Source organism: Theileria orientalis, chromosome 3 (assembly GCF_000740895.1).
Source record: "Theileria orientalis strain Shintoku DNA, chromosome 3, complete genome".
NCBI classification, from domain to species: domain Eukaryota; phylum Apicomplexa; class Aconoidasida; order Piroplasmida; family Theileriidae; genus Theileria; species Theileria orientalis.
Window position 1 is genome coordinate 416,197 of NC_025262.1, and position 13,568 is coordinate 429,764.

Here is a 13,568-nt window from a genome sequence, read left to right on the forward strand (position 1 = left end):
AAAACAAGAGTTATATTTTACGTATCAGATTTACAAAAATTCATATACTGAATGGTGGTGTTGTGGCACCATAATGTGTAACACCTTTTTAATGGAATCCTCACAATCTTGCCCAATTTTTCCAAGATCTAGCATCTTCAAATTTAGTGCCTTACACAATAGAAAAAAGCGGTTAAATTCGGTCCTTTTCGGCTACCAAACCATGTTTATCAAATTTTTATCAACCTTCCATTATAAAACCAATTAGATCTATACACATTGTGCTCATTTACACTAAGATCATACCCAAATCTTGTTCAAACACTGTTGTACTTCTTTTAAACCAACACATTGCCCATATATTTATGTTATTTACCATTTTATTTATTAGATCATTTTAGTTTTTATTTGAACAATTTTAGATTTACTATTTTTAAATCCATTTTTTCACACGCTCCGTTATCTAGCACCTTTCTCATTTAACTCACTGTCTATTACATCATACAACACATATTCTTCTCATTTTACTGATAAATATCAATATAATATATATAAAAAAGATTAAAGTACATTTTCTGGACATTTTCCAGGGGACAGTCCTGCAAACTCATGATTGGGTTTCTTGACTTACCGACAACGTCCTTGTTTAGGTCGAATATAACATGGTTATTTTTGAAAAAGGTCGCGCCCAAAATATATTCATTACTTTTGCTACTTTCTATTCCCAAACACCACCAGCTGTAATCATTTACCGTTCTTCTAAGATAACAATGATTACCCATTTTAAACAGTGGATTTGGCTGTTTTTTAAAATACATGTAAACATTATCTATGTTATCAAATTGTAGAGCTTACTTATTAGTCCTATTGATCATATAAGAGTCCGAGGTCCACTCAAAGTTCGATCCACTGAAAATGATAAAATAATTTATACTTACTTTTCAAATGTTAAAACGATTGAAGGGAGCTTTGAAATATCACTGAAGCACATCTTACCGGTTTTTTTATCCACCGTACACTTCGATGAGGTTTTCTTTTCATTAGAAAGCTTAGTGATGTCTTCACAGAGACCCTCAAATATTTTATGAATCTTGTTGAACACTTCTTTCTCTAGTGTGCTGATAGTAGTACCAGTGTCAAGAACAAAATTTTTATTTTTAAATTCTATTTTATTTTCCTGAAAAGAAGCGTCTAATACTTTAATGATGTAAAACTCCGACTTGACCAAGGGTGCCCAAATCAATTGTGTTGTATTCTTAATTTTCAGGTTCAACTGGTCGTCAACCCCTCCCAGAGTCATTACTCCTCCATTTTCAGATAGGCAAAGTGAAAAAATCTTTTTCATTGGTCTAAAGTGATCAGTTAAATACTTTTCTATGAAACTTTGTGTCTCAAAATATTCATGGCTTATTAGAGTTGGCTTATCGCTTTTAGCCAATCCTAAAATTCCGTTTGTAATTTGTGACTTTATTAGTTGGCTTTCGTTAGTTACACAGCCAATATAGTTGAAAAATGTGGATAGATAACTCGAGTCTTTCTTTATATCGAAACTAATTAAATCTCCTACGACTTTACCCTCTACATTACTTCCTTCTGAGTACGATTCATTGAAAAGGCACGACTCATCTAGACCACATTTTCCTTCAACAGCCTTGCAAAATTCACTATCACAATCGATCAATTTATGAGTTACCGAAGCCCCTAATTCGTAGTTAGGCAAAAGATGATTTCCACACTCCTTACACTTTCCACATGCCACATTTATAAGCTGTGAACCAGTATCAATAATTAACATCTGTTTAGTTTTCGGATTCCCTATTCCAACATACACATAATAATACGCAAATTTGTGTAAATTCCCAAACACTTTTACTTTAATTAACCCCTTAACAAACCCATAGTTGTCGTTGTCTCTTTCACTGGCCTCAGGTTTAGATTCTGTTGACCTTAAAAAAGAGCTCTTAACTGATCGTTTACTGGGACGGGGATTAATTCTGGCACCTAGGGACAACCTAATTCCATAAAAATTATTTCCAAAATTTATAGTCAACCAAAGGATGAACCAAAGAGACATCCATCTAACTCGGGTGATATACATTTGCGATAATAATAGAAATACAAATTTATAAGAGAATTTACATATGTATAGTTGTTTAAAATATATAAATGTGTATTAATATCTATGTATGAAATTATTTTAAGGGATAATGGAAAATTTTCTTGAATCATGATTCATAGATGAAATTAATCAAAAATTTAAATTTATAATAATCTATAAAGATGGATTAATTCAAATTAATCATAACAAAAATAAATGATTAGATTTAAAATTATAAATTTACAATAATTGAAAACGAGCCAAAATGTTAAGCAAATTTATTGCAAATAAAATTTATATGCAAATTTGAGTTTATAATATTAAATCTATTTTATAGAAATATATTTGAACAAGATGTGTGGGCGTTTTAATTAATAAAAAAGACCATGCATATGTTAACAATGATTCCTAAATAACCAAAGTAGAAGACGACTCAAGACTATTCTATATTGAAAATATTATCAATTTAATTTATGATATAGCTGCACAATCGATGTGGTCGATTCTATATATTTTGTTTATGGCCTTCATCTATACATTGACAAAGACTTATTCAAGTGCCTTAAATTTATATACACCGATCGAAACAAAATGCCGCAAACTTAAAAATTATAATTTAAAAATAATAGTATCGCTCGTTTAAGAAAATTTATCTAATAATTATGTTTTTATGTGCCACCCAATATAACTCTAAAACATAAAATTAAATATCAATCCCGACTATTATTTTTAATTCTTTTTAAATTTTAAATTATGCAGTAATTTTTATTTTTATAAAATATACTAATTAATTAAAAATTGTAGCTATAAATAGCTAAACTGAATGATCATCGCTTTATAATATTTAAAATGAATGGAAATTCATTCAAGTGTTCAATATTTCAAATGCGTTTTAAATGAATAATAATAAATTTTCAATGTTTGATGGTTCTGATGATTTTGGTGACCGTGGCTTCAAGAAACAATTGTTTTCCAGTGTAATATCCGATTCAAGCGGATACACCTCCGATAACTACAATGCAGACAGTTCCTTTGGATACGGTAGCGATATGACGGGATTTATACCCGAAAAAACGTCCAAACTATGGAATCATATCAATTCCAGGCCATATACAATTGACTCAAGGACCCATTTTAACGAATCGAGCACACTAGTAAATGATCCTACCAGAATATATAACTTATCTAGAGTTAAAATAGATGAAGATCAAGATAAAATAGAAGTAATAAGCGATGTGTTCTCAGAACACGATGATGCCTTGAATCGAATGGCCACACTTAATCGTCCAGGCAGTAACACATTGGGTAGTTCTGCAAACAAAACGACTAATGCAGCCACAAAAACAGGCTCTGCCACAACGCAAATTACGAGTAAAGTGGGCGTGAGTAGTAAAATTGGTGCCGGAATGGCAAGTAACGCAAATGTGCAACACACCGACTCGAACGAGGCAGAGCGTAATTTGACAGAGGACCAGGTCGCAAACGCAAATTTAGAGTATCCAGAACCTAGCACAAGTTACATGGAATCCAGTTATATGTCGGACAATTACATGGAGTCCAGTATTGAGCCGAATTACATCGCCGAAACGGCTAGTAAGCCACAATCGGACTTACACTCAGTTACAACCTCAGATAGTGTAAAGTATCCACCAGTAAACGTCGTGAATAATCCTCTAATTGCGAACCTTAACACACAGAACACGACAGCAAATGCAGCACCCGTTTCCCTGTTCCCACAGGTTAACTCAATGCACATAACCCCAATGGAGAATATGTACGCCGCAGAAAGGGCCGGCGTTCCTGACAGTTCGAACGCACCCAACGTGATTAAGCACAGAGTTGTGGACTCGGTACATAGCACAGAAGGGGGCATGGGCGGCTTCTCTGACAACAATCCGTTTGAGTCGAACATCATTAACGCAATAAATCGCAACTCAATGCAACCCAACGCTCACGTGCCAGGACACCAGATGGGCGGAACGCAGATGCCAGTAGGTGCCGCCCATTCGGGGGATGGCATGGCGGGACCCAGTAACGCGTACACCACAAACAGCGGCTTCAACAGGACCACGGCCACTGAGGGCTTTAATAGAGGAGGAAACGCAGGAATATACGGGAGGTCAGGAGCAAGCGTGGGACACAGTACATACGTAAGGCAGCCAAACATGGCGCCAAACATGCCAGGACAAGGCAGAGGATTTAACGCACACCCAGGCACGTACCAGGGGGACATGATGAGCTACACGAACTACCTGGACTATAACCCGTTCTCAGTGTTCACACTGAACAGTAACACGATGGCGAGCAGCGCACAGACAATGATGAGCGACAACGAGCTGAAGAAGCTGAAGTCGATAATATTTAACAACTCCCACGGCGAGGAGACGATGGTGAAGTACTTCACGGAGGCGATCTGCATAACGAACAGCCAGACGATGTCGCAGATCATCAAGTTCTTCGTCGGGCTCATATCAGATAACCACAAGATAAGGCAGTTTGTAGTGCGCCTGCTGCTGTGCGCACTGTCCTTTCACCCGGAGGAGTTCGTTAACGCCTTTAAGGTGGAGTACCTGACGGCGCTCTTCACGCCGCAAATCGAAGACTCGATCGGAGTGCACTTCCTGAAGCTGTTGCTCTCATACAAGTCGACCTTCCACTCGGTGACTGAGCCGAACAACAACGTGCCAGTGTCAGTGAATTCAGACGGATATTTGGTGTACCCACCCTTGGAAGGAACGAGCGCAAGCGCGAGTGTAGCCGGCGGCTCAGACGGAGTGCCGAACACACGTGACTTCAGAGGGGCAAGGAGCATGGCGCACCCAGCCCACAGCAACAGGGCAGATTTAATGGGATTCCTGGAAGAATACAAGGACGGAAAGCTGGAGACGCTGTACATGTTGAAGATACTGATGGACCGGAACAAGGTGACGAGCGTATATGACCTGCCGAACAGCACACTCAGAGAACAGATGTGCCTAATCTGGTACGAAATGCCCAACACCATCCCGAACGTTAACGTGATAGAGGTCCTGCTGCACTGGATCAACTCGAAGGAGGATCTGGAGACGAAGAAGTACCCTTTCCTGCTCCTGGAGAAGATCAGAGACCTGAATCAGTACCCGAGGGGGCACGTCCTGCTGCTATCGCAATTCTTCCTCTTCACGCTGAAGCACAGGGCAAACATACACCACCACCTGGAATACCTGATAACGCTGGCGTCAAGCCGCCCCAGCGAGGACGCCTTGAACTACAAGGTGGATTACAGGTTGATCGGAGTGGGATACGGAGGCCAGGGAAGTAGGACGCAACCTGGTTACAGAGGCGGAAAGATGGGGAGCAATAGAATTATGAGCAGCAGGTACGACAGCAACATGTATTCAGATGTGACGGGGGAGGCTTCGGAGGAGATATTGGGGCAGATCCTGTTTAAAATCATGTTCACCTTTAACGAAAAGGACCTGCTGGACCTGTGGTGCCTGCTCTGCGTGGTGCCCTGGAGAGTGACGAGTCCAACGTCGGCCTTTTCGAACCTGTTCTCGACGACGCTGATTACAATACTAAAGGTGACGTCGTTGGGCTCAAGCGGAGGGGCCGCCAATGGGTACGGGGGAGTGGAAACGGGCTATGGAGGAGTGGGCTACAGCGACTACGGCAGCGGATACATGGACTACGGGTCGGGGTACGGAGGCTACGGAGGAACCCTGGGCTACGACAACTACAGAGACGGATACATGGCCAACAGCGGCCTCAGACCAGACGGGAAGGTTAGACTGGATATACTGGAAAATTGCCTGAGAATAGCGCTGGTCAGGTGCTCGTGTCCAGTCAACTCGCTGAACTCGCTGCTGCAGACGACGCTGATTCTGAACCCGAGCTGCGTAACGACGAGTGCGCCGGAAGGCGCAGGAGAAGGAGGCGACCTGGGCGTGAATACAGGAAACATAGTGATATCGTGCCTGAAGAAGAACGGAATGATACTGAACAGCCTCTGCACGTTCCTCTGGAAGTGCCACTTCCTGTGGACGAGGATCAAGGAGGGAGTGAACATCGAGATAGTAATAGTGGTCACGGAGCTCTACAAAATACTCTCAAACTACACGACGACGAAGCCTCTAGACACGAACCACGAGTACAACTTGGATAGTAACAAGATATACAGCTTCTTCAGCAGTCACTCAGGCCACGGACTCTGGAGTAAGATCACGAACTTCATACCGCAAATTAACCTGGACCACTACGTTGAGCACCTTAGCAGACAGCCCAGCTACGGAGACCAGAGCTACATGAACACCAGAGGAGCGCCGACCTGGGACAACAGAGGAACAAACAGAACGAGCTACCCCTTCACAGAAAGGGAGCCGCAGCTCGAGTACCTGGGAGTGACGCAGCATAACTACGGAGCGCCAGGCTCGAACAGGATGGGCGCAACAGGAGCGAGCGCAATACACTGGGGAAACGGCTACGGAGAAAGCTGGCGCCTGCAAGACCCAGGCTACGTCGAGGGTGAACTCACGGCGCACCGGCTCGGCAGGAACATGACGCCGACGACGCGCAGCAACAAGATGGATTACGCGGGCGAAAGGGACCTGGAGGCGCTCGCGCCAAGTAAGCATCAGGTCATCGGACTGAAAAACCTGGGCAACAGCTGCTACATGAACAGTCTGCTGCAGAGCCTCTACCACACGAGGCTCTTCGTCCACAACCTGCTCATGGCCTACAACAACCCTTCAGTTCTGCAAAGCCTGAACGGCGAGAGAGGCCGGATGGACATGGCGCAGTACGCAACGAGGACGCCCATGCTCACCGCCCTGGCGAACCTGTTCGTGAAGATGCGGAGCACCAGCAAAAGGTCAGTCTCGCCGAAGAACATCTTCAAGCTCTTCTCAGACAACCTCTCGAAGTCGCAGCAGGACGTCACGGAGGCAATCAGGTTCATCTCGGAGGCGCTCGACCCGGACCTCGAGCTCTGGAAGTCGGTCTTCGCGGGACTCGTGATACGCAGGATCAAGTGCATGCGCTGCGACACCGTCTCAGACAACGAGGAGACCATGTACGACTTCTCGCTCGCGCTGAACAAGGCGAAGACGGTGCAGCAGATGCTCGACAACTTCTGCACCGTCGAGACGCTGAGCGGGGAGAACAAGTACTTCTGCCTCGTCTGCAACAGGGACGTGAGGGCGAAGATGTGGAACGAGATCGCCTCGCCGCCCTCGCACCTGATCATCATCATGAACCGCAACCTCTGGTCGTCCAACGAGGCGCACAAGCTCCTCAAGAGGGTCAAGGTCAACTCTGAGCTCGTGGTCACCGGCTTCCACTACAGGCTCTACGGCTGCATCATCCACGCGGGCGACTCCGCCGAGTCCGGCCACTACTACTACGTCGGCTGCGACTCCGAGGACGTCTCCGACTGGCACAAGATTGACGACTCGAGCGTCACGAAGCTGCGCCGTTTTTCCATGGACGAGATATCGCGCGAGTCGAGCACGCACGTGCCCTACGTGCTCTACTACCGGTGTATACAGGCGCCGCTGACTCCACTGAACTAATTTCATTTTTAACACACTTTCATTTATGTTTACATATGTACTATACAGTTGTCTGGCAGTGTATTTGACGAGTTCGTTAGCTGTTTATGGGCGAATTGCTGGCAGAAGTCAAGCTGGATGCAAGATTGGTTTTAACAGAAGATTAACGGCGTTTATTACCCCTAAAACGCACGACTACAGGCATATTTTAAGAGCAGGTAAGGTTTAATGATGATAACTCGATTTAGCTGAAAGGGAAACTACATCTGATAAGAAACTGTACCTCGTTAACCCCCGGGGATTCTGTGAGGGTGTGAGCAGAGCGATACGCACAGTGGAGGAAACAGTGAGGATTTTCGGACCACCAATATACGTAAAGCACGAAATAGTACACAATGAAGCCGTATGTAACCGCCTAAGGGTATGGACGAGCGATTCAATGCACTTTTATAGGCCAAGGGTGTGGTGTTCATCGAGGACTTAAACTTGGTTCCCGAGAACTCTATTATAATTTATTCCGCACACGGAATATCTCCAGAGATCAGGGAGCTCGCCAAGTCAAGGAATCTTGTGGAAATCGACGCTTCCTGCCCACTTGTGAACAAGGTCCATGTGTATGTAAAAAATAAGGCCAAGGAAGGGTACAAGATTGTCTTAATCGGCCACAAAAACCACCGTACGTTTAATTTAAACCTAATTTGTAACTTAGAGGAGATCATTGGGACTAGCGGAGAGGCTCCAGAGGCCGTGACTGTCGTTGAGAATGTGTCAGATGTGCAGGCGCTCGACTTCCCTACCGATACCAAACTGTTCTACGTTACTCAGACGACTCTGAGCTTGGACGACTGCAAGCACATTAAGGACGCCCTGGTTGCCAAATACCCGCACATCGAGACCATTCCCAGCGGCTCAATTTGCTACGCCACCACCAACAGGCAGACTGCCATTCACAAGGTCACCAAGCTGGTCGACATGGTCCTGATCGTCGGAAGCAAGCTGTCTTCAAACGCCAAGAGGCTCGTCGAGGCTGCTTTGAACCGCGACGTGAAGTCGTACTTGGTTTTTGACGCCGACGACGTCACTGAGGAGCTCGTCGGCTCGGCTCGCAATATCGCACTTTCGTCTTCAGCCTCCACTCCCGAGGACCTCACTCAGGCTGTGATGGACAAACTCAGCTCACCGCCCTTTAATTTCGTCGTTGAGGAGTTCGATGGAGCAGTAGAGCGTGTGCCTAACTGGAGGTTGCCAAGGTACTTTATGTTTGCGCCAGTGACCTATAACAACGTTTAGGAACTTGGAGCAGATGATCAAGGAACACGACGAATCGGCCAATCAAACTGTAGAATCGTAATATGCTTTTTTATATTTCCTTATCACTGTTTACCAGTTTAATATACACAGTCGTATATATACACATATATACATTCTTATGTCCATAAGCATATGTTTACATATATACATATATATACACTTACACACATACATTACATAAGCATACAAACAAATATGTATATACATAATGATATAATATGTATGAATAAAACATTAACTAGGCGTCTTCGTAAAACACTGCGTATTTTGACCAGTATTCAACAGATCTTTCATACGTCTTTCTGTCTATTGGCACTCCACTGCCACCCTGATCAATCAAAGCGTTCCTCATGACTCTACACAGTTAATAAATTTCAGAAGCCAATAAAATTATAACAAGATACCATCAAACACACATAATGTAGACTAGTCATTAATAGTATAACTCAATAGGCTGTTCGTACACTCTAATACTCACGTTATTGGCAACATTGGCAGTTCATAGTCCTCGTTTTGTGGCTTAATTGATATTATGTAATAGTCATGAGAATAGTGCGATTCGTCTTCAAATGACTTCATGGCCTTAGATTCCTTTATCACCTGCTCTCTGGAATATAAAATAACATCTAAGTATTCGGCCTTTTTAATGTATTTCAAAACGTCGTTTTTTCGAAACCATCTCGTTAAAACTGGCAACTCCTTCGACGTTCTAGCGAGGTACCCTGACCTAAAAGATATTAGCATACACAATCTTACTTCAGAAGGTGCTCGTTCTCCTCAGTAATCTCAATTGCTGAACAGGTGGCTTCCGTAAAGTTCTTAATCAGCAGGTGTTTACAAAATGGAGCGTAACCGTCCCTCAAAACACCCCCGTTTTTTAAACATTCTCTGACCTATTTATATATAAATACACATTGTTATACTCTACATATAACACACCTTTTCAAGGAAACTTTCCTTAGGATAAGGAATGAAATTTATTCCCTTTTTATCAAATTGCTTAAAACAAAATGGGTCTGTAGAGATTGAAATGTTTAAAGCAAAATACCTAATCCAATAGTTATACTATTGCTTTCAGAATTACTCATTCTACTAAAAAAAACTCTATTCAAAAAAGATAAATGTGTTTGATTTTTACAAATACTGGAACAACAATATGGAATCCTACTAAATAAAAGTGAATGATGCACCAATTTCATTGAAAAACAGATATTTACTTTGTATAGAATAACACCTACAACAAATCTGTAATTCATAATATGTGTAAATCATATTATGGATTTATTGTGTTATCTTGTGGCTTCTACACCTAGCACTTAATATTTATCTATATGGATATTATGTATAGAATGAAGATCCTGAATCAAATTGTTTTTAAGAATTTAAGACATATTTGCCATTCCAGAAGATCGTTTTCTTCTATCGTGCCAATTGTAAATTCAACCGGTAATAAAGGCTGGAAGTACAAATATGGTTTCTATATTGGAGTTCCTACACTTTTGGGACTGCCATATGTAGCATATTCTTCCGTAAAATGTAGGTCAAACTCACGCTTCATTTTATTTTAGCTTCTATATCCTGCAATGGGTTTGAAAAGGTAGAATTAGGTGACCTATCTGAATTCAAAGAAGGAGAATCTAAGCAAATTAAGATTTATAACGGTGTGATTATACAATATGTAACTGTTTTTATAGGAAAGGACACGGTTTTAGTGACGAATGTGAAGGGAAGAATCTATGTTACCGGAAGCTCGTGCCCTCACTTCTCAGCGTCCTTTATAGATGGTACTTAAACGTGTTAAAAATAACTATTAGGCGCCGTAACAGACGAACTGCTAGTTTGTCCCTGGCATAACGCCAAGTTTCAGTTGAAGGATGGGTCGTGTGTAAACGGTACGATTCTATTTTAAACGATGACTAGTGCAATTTATTAAAACATACATTAACTTTGTAGGACCATGTTTCGACGGACTTGCCACGTATGAGCCAGTCGTCGAGAACGGAAAACTATACGCAATGCTGCCACCAACGCCCTTACCAGTACGTGGTTTACACATACTTTATACATTGCTTTTAAACGCAATGATATTTGATTGTTTAGCTTGAGGTGCCAATGAAAAAGGAGAAGACAAAGGGAAGGGATAGCCGCGTCTTCGTTATCTGTGGCGCAGGAGCCTCAGCACATGCAGCAGCCGAAACGCTCAGGTTAAAGGGCTTTACAGGTATTCGTGATTTGTAATCCGGGACTTTAGGGCGCATACTGATGTACGGAGATGAACAATACCTCCCCTATTACCGACCGTATCTGTCGAAGGCATTTAGCAAGGACTATGAAAGAGTTCCGAATGAACAGGCGCTGAGATCGAAGGAATTTTACAAAAACAATCAAATAGAGCTTTATACCGGGAAAACAGTGACCTTGGTGAATGACAAGGATCATACAGTAACATTGTCAGATGGAACCGTAGTCAAATATGACAAAGTAAGTGGACACAATATTTAGTATGTGATATTGTAATCATCTAATGAATAGGTGTTGGTCGCAACAGGCTCACGGTCATCGAGACTGCCCGTGTCTGAAAATAAAAACTACGAAAATCTGTTTACCATTAGAACAATAGACGATCTGAAGGGATTGTCAAGATATATAAAGCCAAATTCGAATGTAGTAAGTTGATACTTACGCAGTTAAGCAATAAATACGTCAATTACAGGTAATAGTTGGTGCAAATTTTATCGGATGCGAATTATCGTCAGCACTAAAACCCACGGGAGCCAACCTAACAGTAGTAACAAACGTAAGTAGCTGGTAATATAGCAGGCTACAAGTATTTTGAAAATTTATTGATTAATAAAGGACTTTAACACCATAATCATTATCAAATATAGACTGAAACACCGCTTGAAAACGTTGTCGGAAAGAGAATAGGTGGTGTTGTCGCAAAGTTGATGGCAAAAAACGGCGTGACGTTCCTGCCAAGTTGTACAGTAAAGAGATACAAGTAGGTTACTAAGAGGAGATAGTGTTGTAACGTCAACATTAAACTAATTGACTCGTAGCGCCAAGGGTAACAAGGTGAATGAAGTAGTGTTGGACACGAATGAAACGCTGAAAGCAGACGTGGTAATAGAGGGTGTGGGATCGAAAGTGGACTCGTCAATATTGCCTTGCGCAAAGGTGGCGCCAAACGGAACAGTACTAGTGGACGAGTCGTTCAGGTATTAATTACCATGGAAGTCGCACTTCCCATGTTATGTAACGGATGTTGACAACAATGTAGATGTAACGGGTGCAAGGATGTCTTCGGAAGTGGCGATTTCGTCAGTTACCCCTATCACAGAACAGGTATCTTTTGGCAGATTAGCCTATTCCTCGGAACAAAACACAGCACCAAATATAGGGAAACACGTGTCCATAAAACACTGGAACGTTGCCTTACAGCACGGCAGAGTCGCCGCGGACAATATGTTGGACAAAAACGCGAAGATGACAATGGTGCCGTTCTTCTGGTCAAACTTCTTCAAGACCGGCTTCAGGTACTCCTTATGGGACAAGTAGATAAACCTAGCTATTTGCACACGATCATGGTTGATGAGTGGCTGGATGCCTGTAGAATAGGATATTGTGGCACATATAACACTTATAAATTTTAAGTGGGCATACAGATAGCCATATATAGTGTGACATAAGTGTTTTTCAGGTTTGCCGGTGTTACCGATGGAACTGAAGATTTAATATTTGAAGGCGACGTTGAGAAGAACAAGTTTGCAGCCTACTATACGAAGGACAAGAAGGTACGGCGCTAGCAGCTATTGACACGTTTAGGTCGTGGCGGTCTTGGCGATGGGCATGGACGACTTTGCGGCACACGTGACTGAAGCGTTCGATAAAAACTGCATGCCGTCCACCGCGGCACTCAAGCTGGGTGCGGCCAACTCAATGTCCATAATGGCCTGCGTGAACAAGTTGAAAGTAGCCTAATTTGATGCAGCAACTGTGTTAACACACACATACATGCCTAGTTGTACACACACAGGAGTGGCTCAAGATTACATTAGTCTGCCTGTATTCAACGAGTAATGTGAACACTGGACTAGTGATACGTCTGATAAACTTGCCAAATCATATTCTTGCTTTTAGGTTACCAATTAGATCGTTTATAAAGTCAAAGTGTTCTCGCGATCCTGACTGTATCCTCTCCAGTTCACGTTCCTTTTTGATATAGCTGTTGTCTTTGTACTCTAAACATTTTATTAGCAACATCCGTTTTGAACATGTGTGTAGCTTCTAATGTATAAATGTTACCTTGGGGGGACCTGTAGAAGTAGGCATCTGCATTGGCGATTTCCACGAAGGGAAGCTCCCCGTTGCCATCTTTTGATCCGTCCAGTATAACAGTGCCCCTAAAAACACAAGAATATACCAAATGTGTAAGTTAAAAGTACTTGTTTTTGCGATTTTTATCAGGTGCTATATACGGTATATTAATCTTAGATTTAGCCTGGTTGAGACAAAAAACATTAGATATCAACTCAAAGCATAAGATTAGCATAAAATTAAAATACATCGGCACATTAACTAACGAATTATTGTCTATTCTCTGTGTGCGTGTGGCTGTTTGATAGTGGCATAAGTGAAATCCACCAACATAC

General features: G+C 42.3%; 6 protein-coding genes across 6 annotated transcripts; 3 read left to right on the forward strand and 3 right to left on the reverse strand.

Moving 5' to 3' along the window:
• Nucleotides 1-30: 30 nt before the first annotated feature.
• On the reverse strand, nt 31-2,053 carry TOT_030000196 (aspartyl(acid) protease; the record flags this gene model as incomplete). Its single annotated transcript, XM_009692941.1, has 4 exons — nt 31-192; nt 561-738; nt 835-888; nt 918-2,053. The coding sequence occupies 4 exons, from the start codon at nt 2,051-2,053 to the stop codon at nt 31-33; spliced, it is 1,530 nt and encodes a 509-aa protein (XP_009691236.1).
• A 941-nt stretch (nt 2,054-2,994) lies between these two features.
• On the forward strand, nt 2,995-7,626 carry TOT_030000197 (ubiquitin carboxyl-terminal hydrolase; the record flags this gene model as incomplete). The annotated part of the gene is made up of 6 exons (XM_009692942.1): nt 2,995-4,828; nt 4,940-5,331; nt 5,407-5,678; nt 5,829-6,446; nt 6,684-6,771; nt 6,856-7,626. 6 exons carry the CDS (start codon nt 2,995-2,997, stop codon nt 7,624-7,626), a joined length of 3,975 nt encoding a protein of 1,324 aa, XP_009691237.1.
• Nucleotides 7,627-7,651: 25 nt separating this feature from the next.
• Nucleotides 7,652-8,895, forward strand: TOT_030000198 (4-hydroxy-3-methylbut-2-enyl diphosphate reductase; the record flags this gene model as incomplete). The annotated part of the gene is made up of 4 exons (XM_009692943.1): nt 7,652-7,823; nt 7,854-8,026; nt 8,059-8,281; nt 8,315-8,895. The coding sequence occupies 4 exons, from the start codon at nt 7,652-7,654 to the stop codon at nt 8,893-8,895; spliced, it is 1,149 nt and encodes a 382-aa protein (XP_009691238.1).
• Nucleotides 8,896-9,154: 259 nt separating this feature from the next.
• Nucleotides 9,155-10,004, reverse strand: TOT_030000199 (conserved hypothetical protein; the record flags this gene model as incomplete). Its single annotated transcript, XM_009692944.1, has 5 exons — nt 9,155-9,272; nt 9,395-9,643; nt 9,673-9,809; nt 9,856-9,932; nt 9,965-10,004. The coding sequence occupies 5 exons, from the start codon at nt 10,002-10,004 to the stop codon at nt 9,155-9,157; spliced, it is 621 nt and encodes a 206-aa protein (XP_009691239.1).
• Nucleotides 10,005-10,247: 243 nt separating this feature from the next.
• TOT_030000200 (ferrodoxin reductase-like protein) lies at nt 10,248-12,722 on the forward strand (the record flags this gene model as incomplete). Its single annotated transcript, XM_009692945.1, has 13 exons — nt 10,248-10,452; nt 10,485-10,700; nt 10,731-10,808; nt 10,870-10,955; nt 11,017-11,137; nt 11,168-11,397; nt 11,449-11,583; nt 11,630-11,713; nt 11,805-11,917; nt 11,976-12,134; nt 12,197-12,261; nt 12,317-12,452; nt 12,617-12,722. 13 exons carry the CDS (start codon nt 10,248-10,250, stop codon nt 12,720-12,722), a joined length of 1,734 nt encoding a protein of 577 aa, XP_009691240.1.
• Nucleotides 12,723-13,038: 316 nt separating this feature from the next.
• TOT_030000201 (conserved hypothetical protein) lies at nt 13,039-13,468 on the reverse strand (the record flags this gene model as incomplete). The annotated part of the gene is made up of 3 exons (XM_009692946.1): nt 13,039-13,157; nt 13,222-13,319; nt 13,362-13,468. 3 exons carry the CDS (start codon nt 13,466-13,468, stop codon nt 13,039-13,041), a joined length of 324 nt encoding a protein of 107 aa, XP_009691241.1.
• Nucleotides 13,469-13,568: the final 100 nt, after the last annotated feature.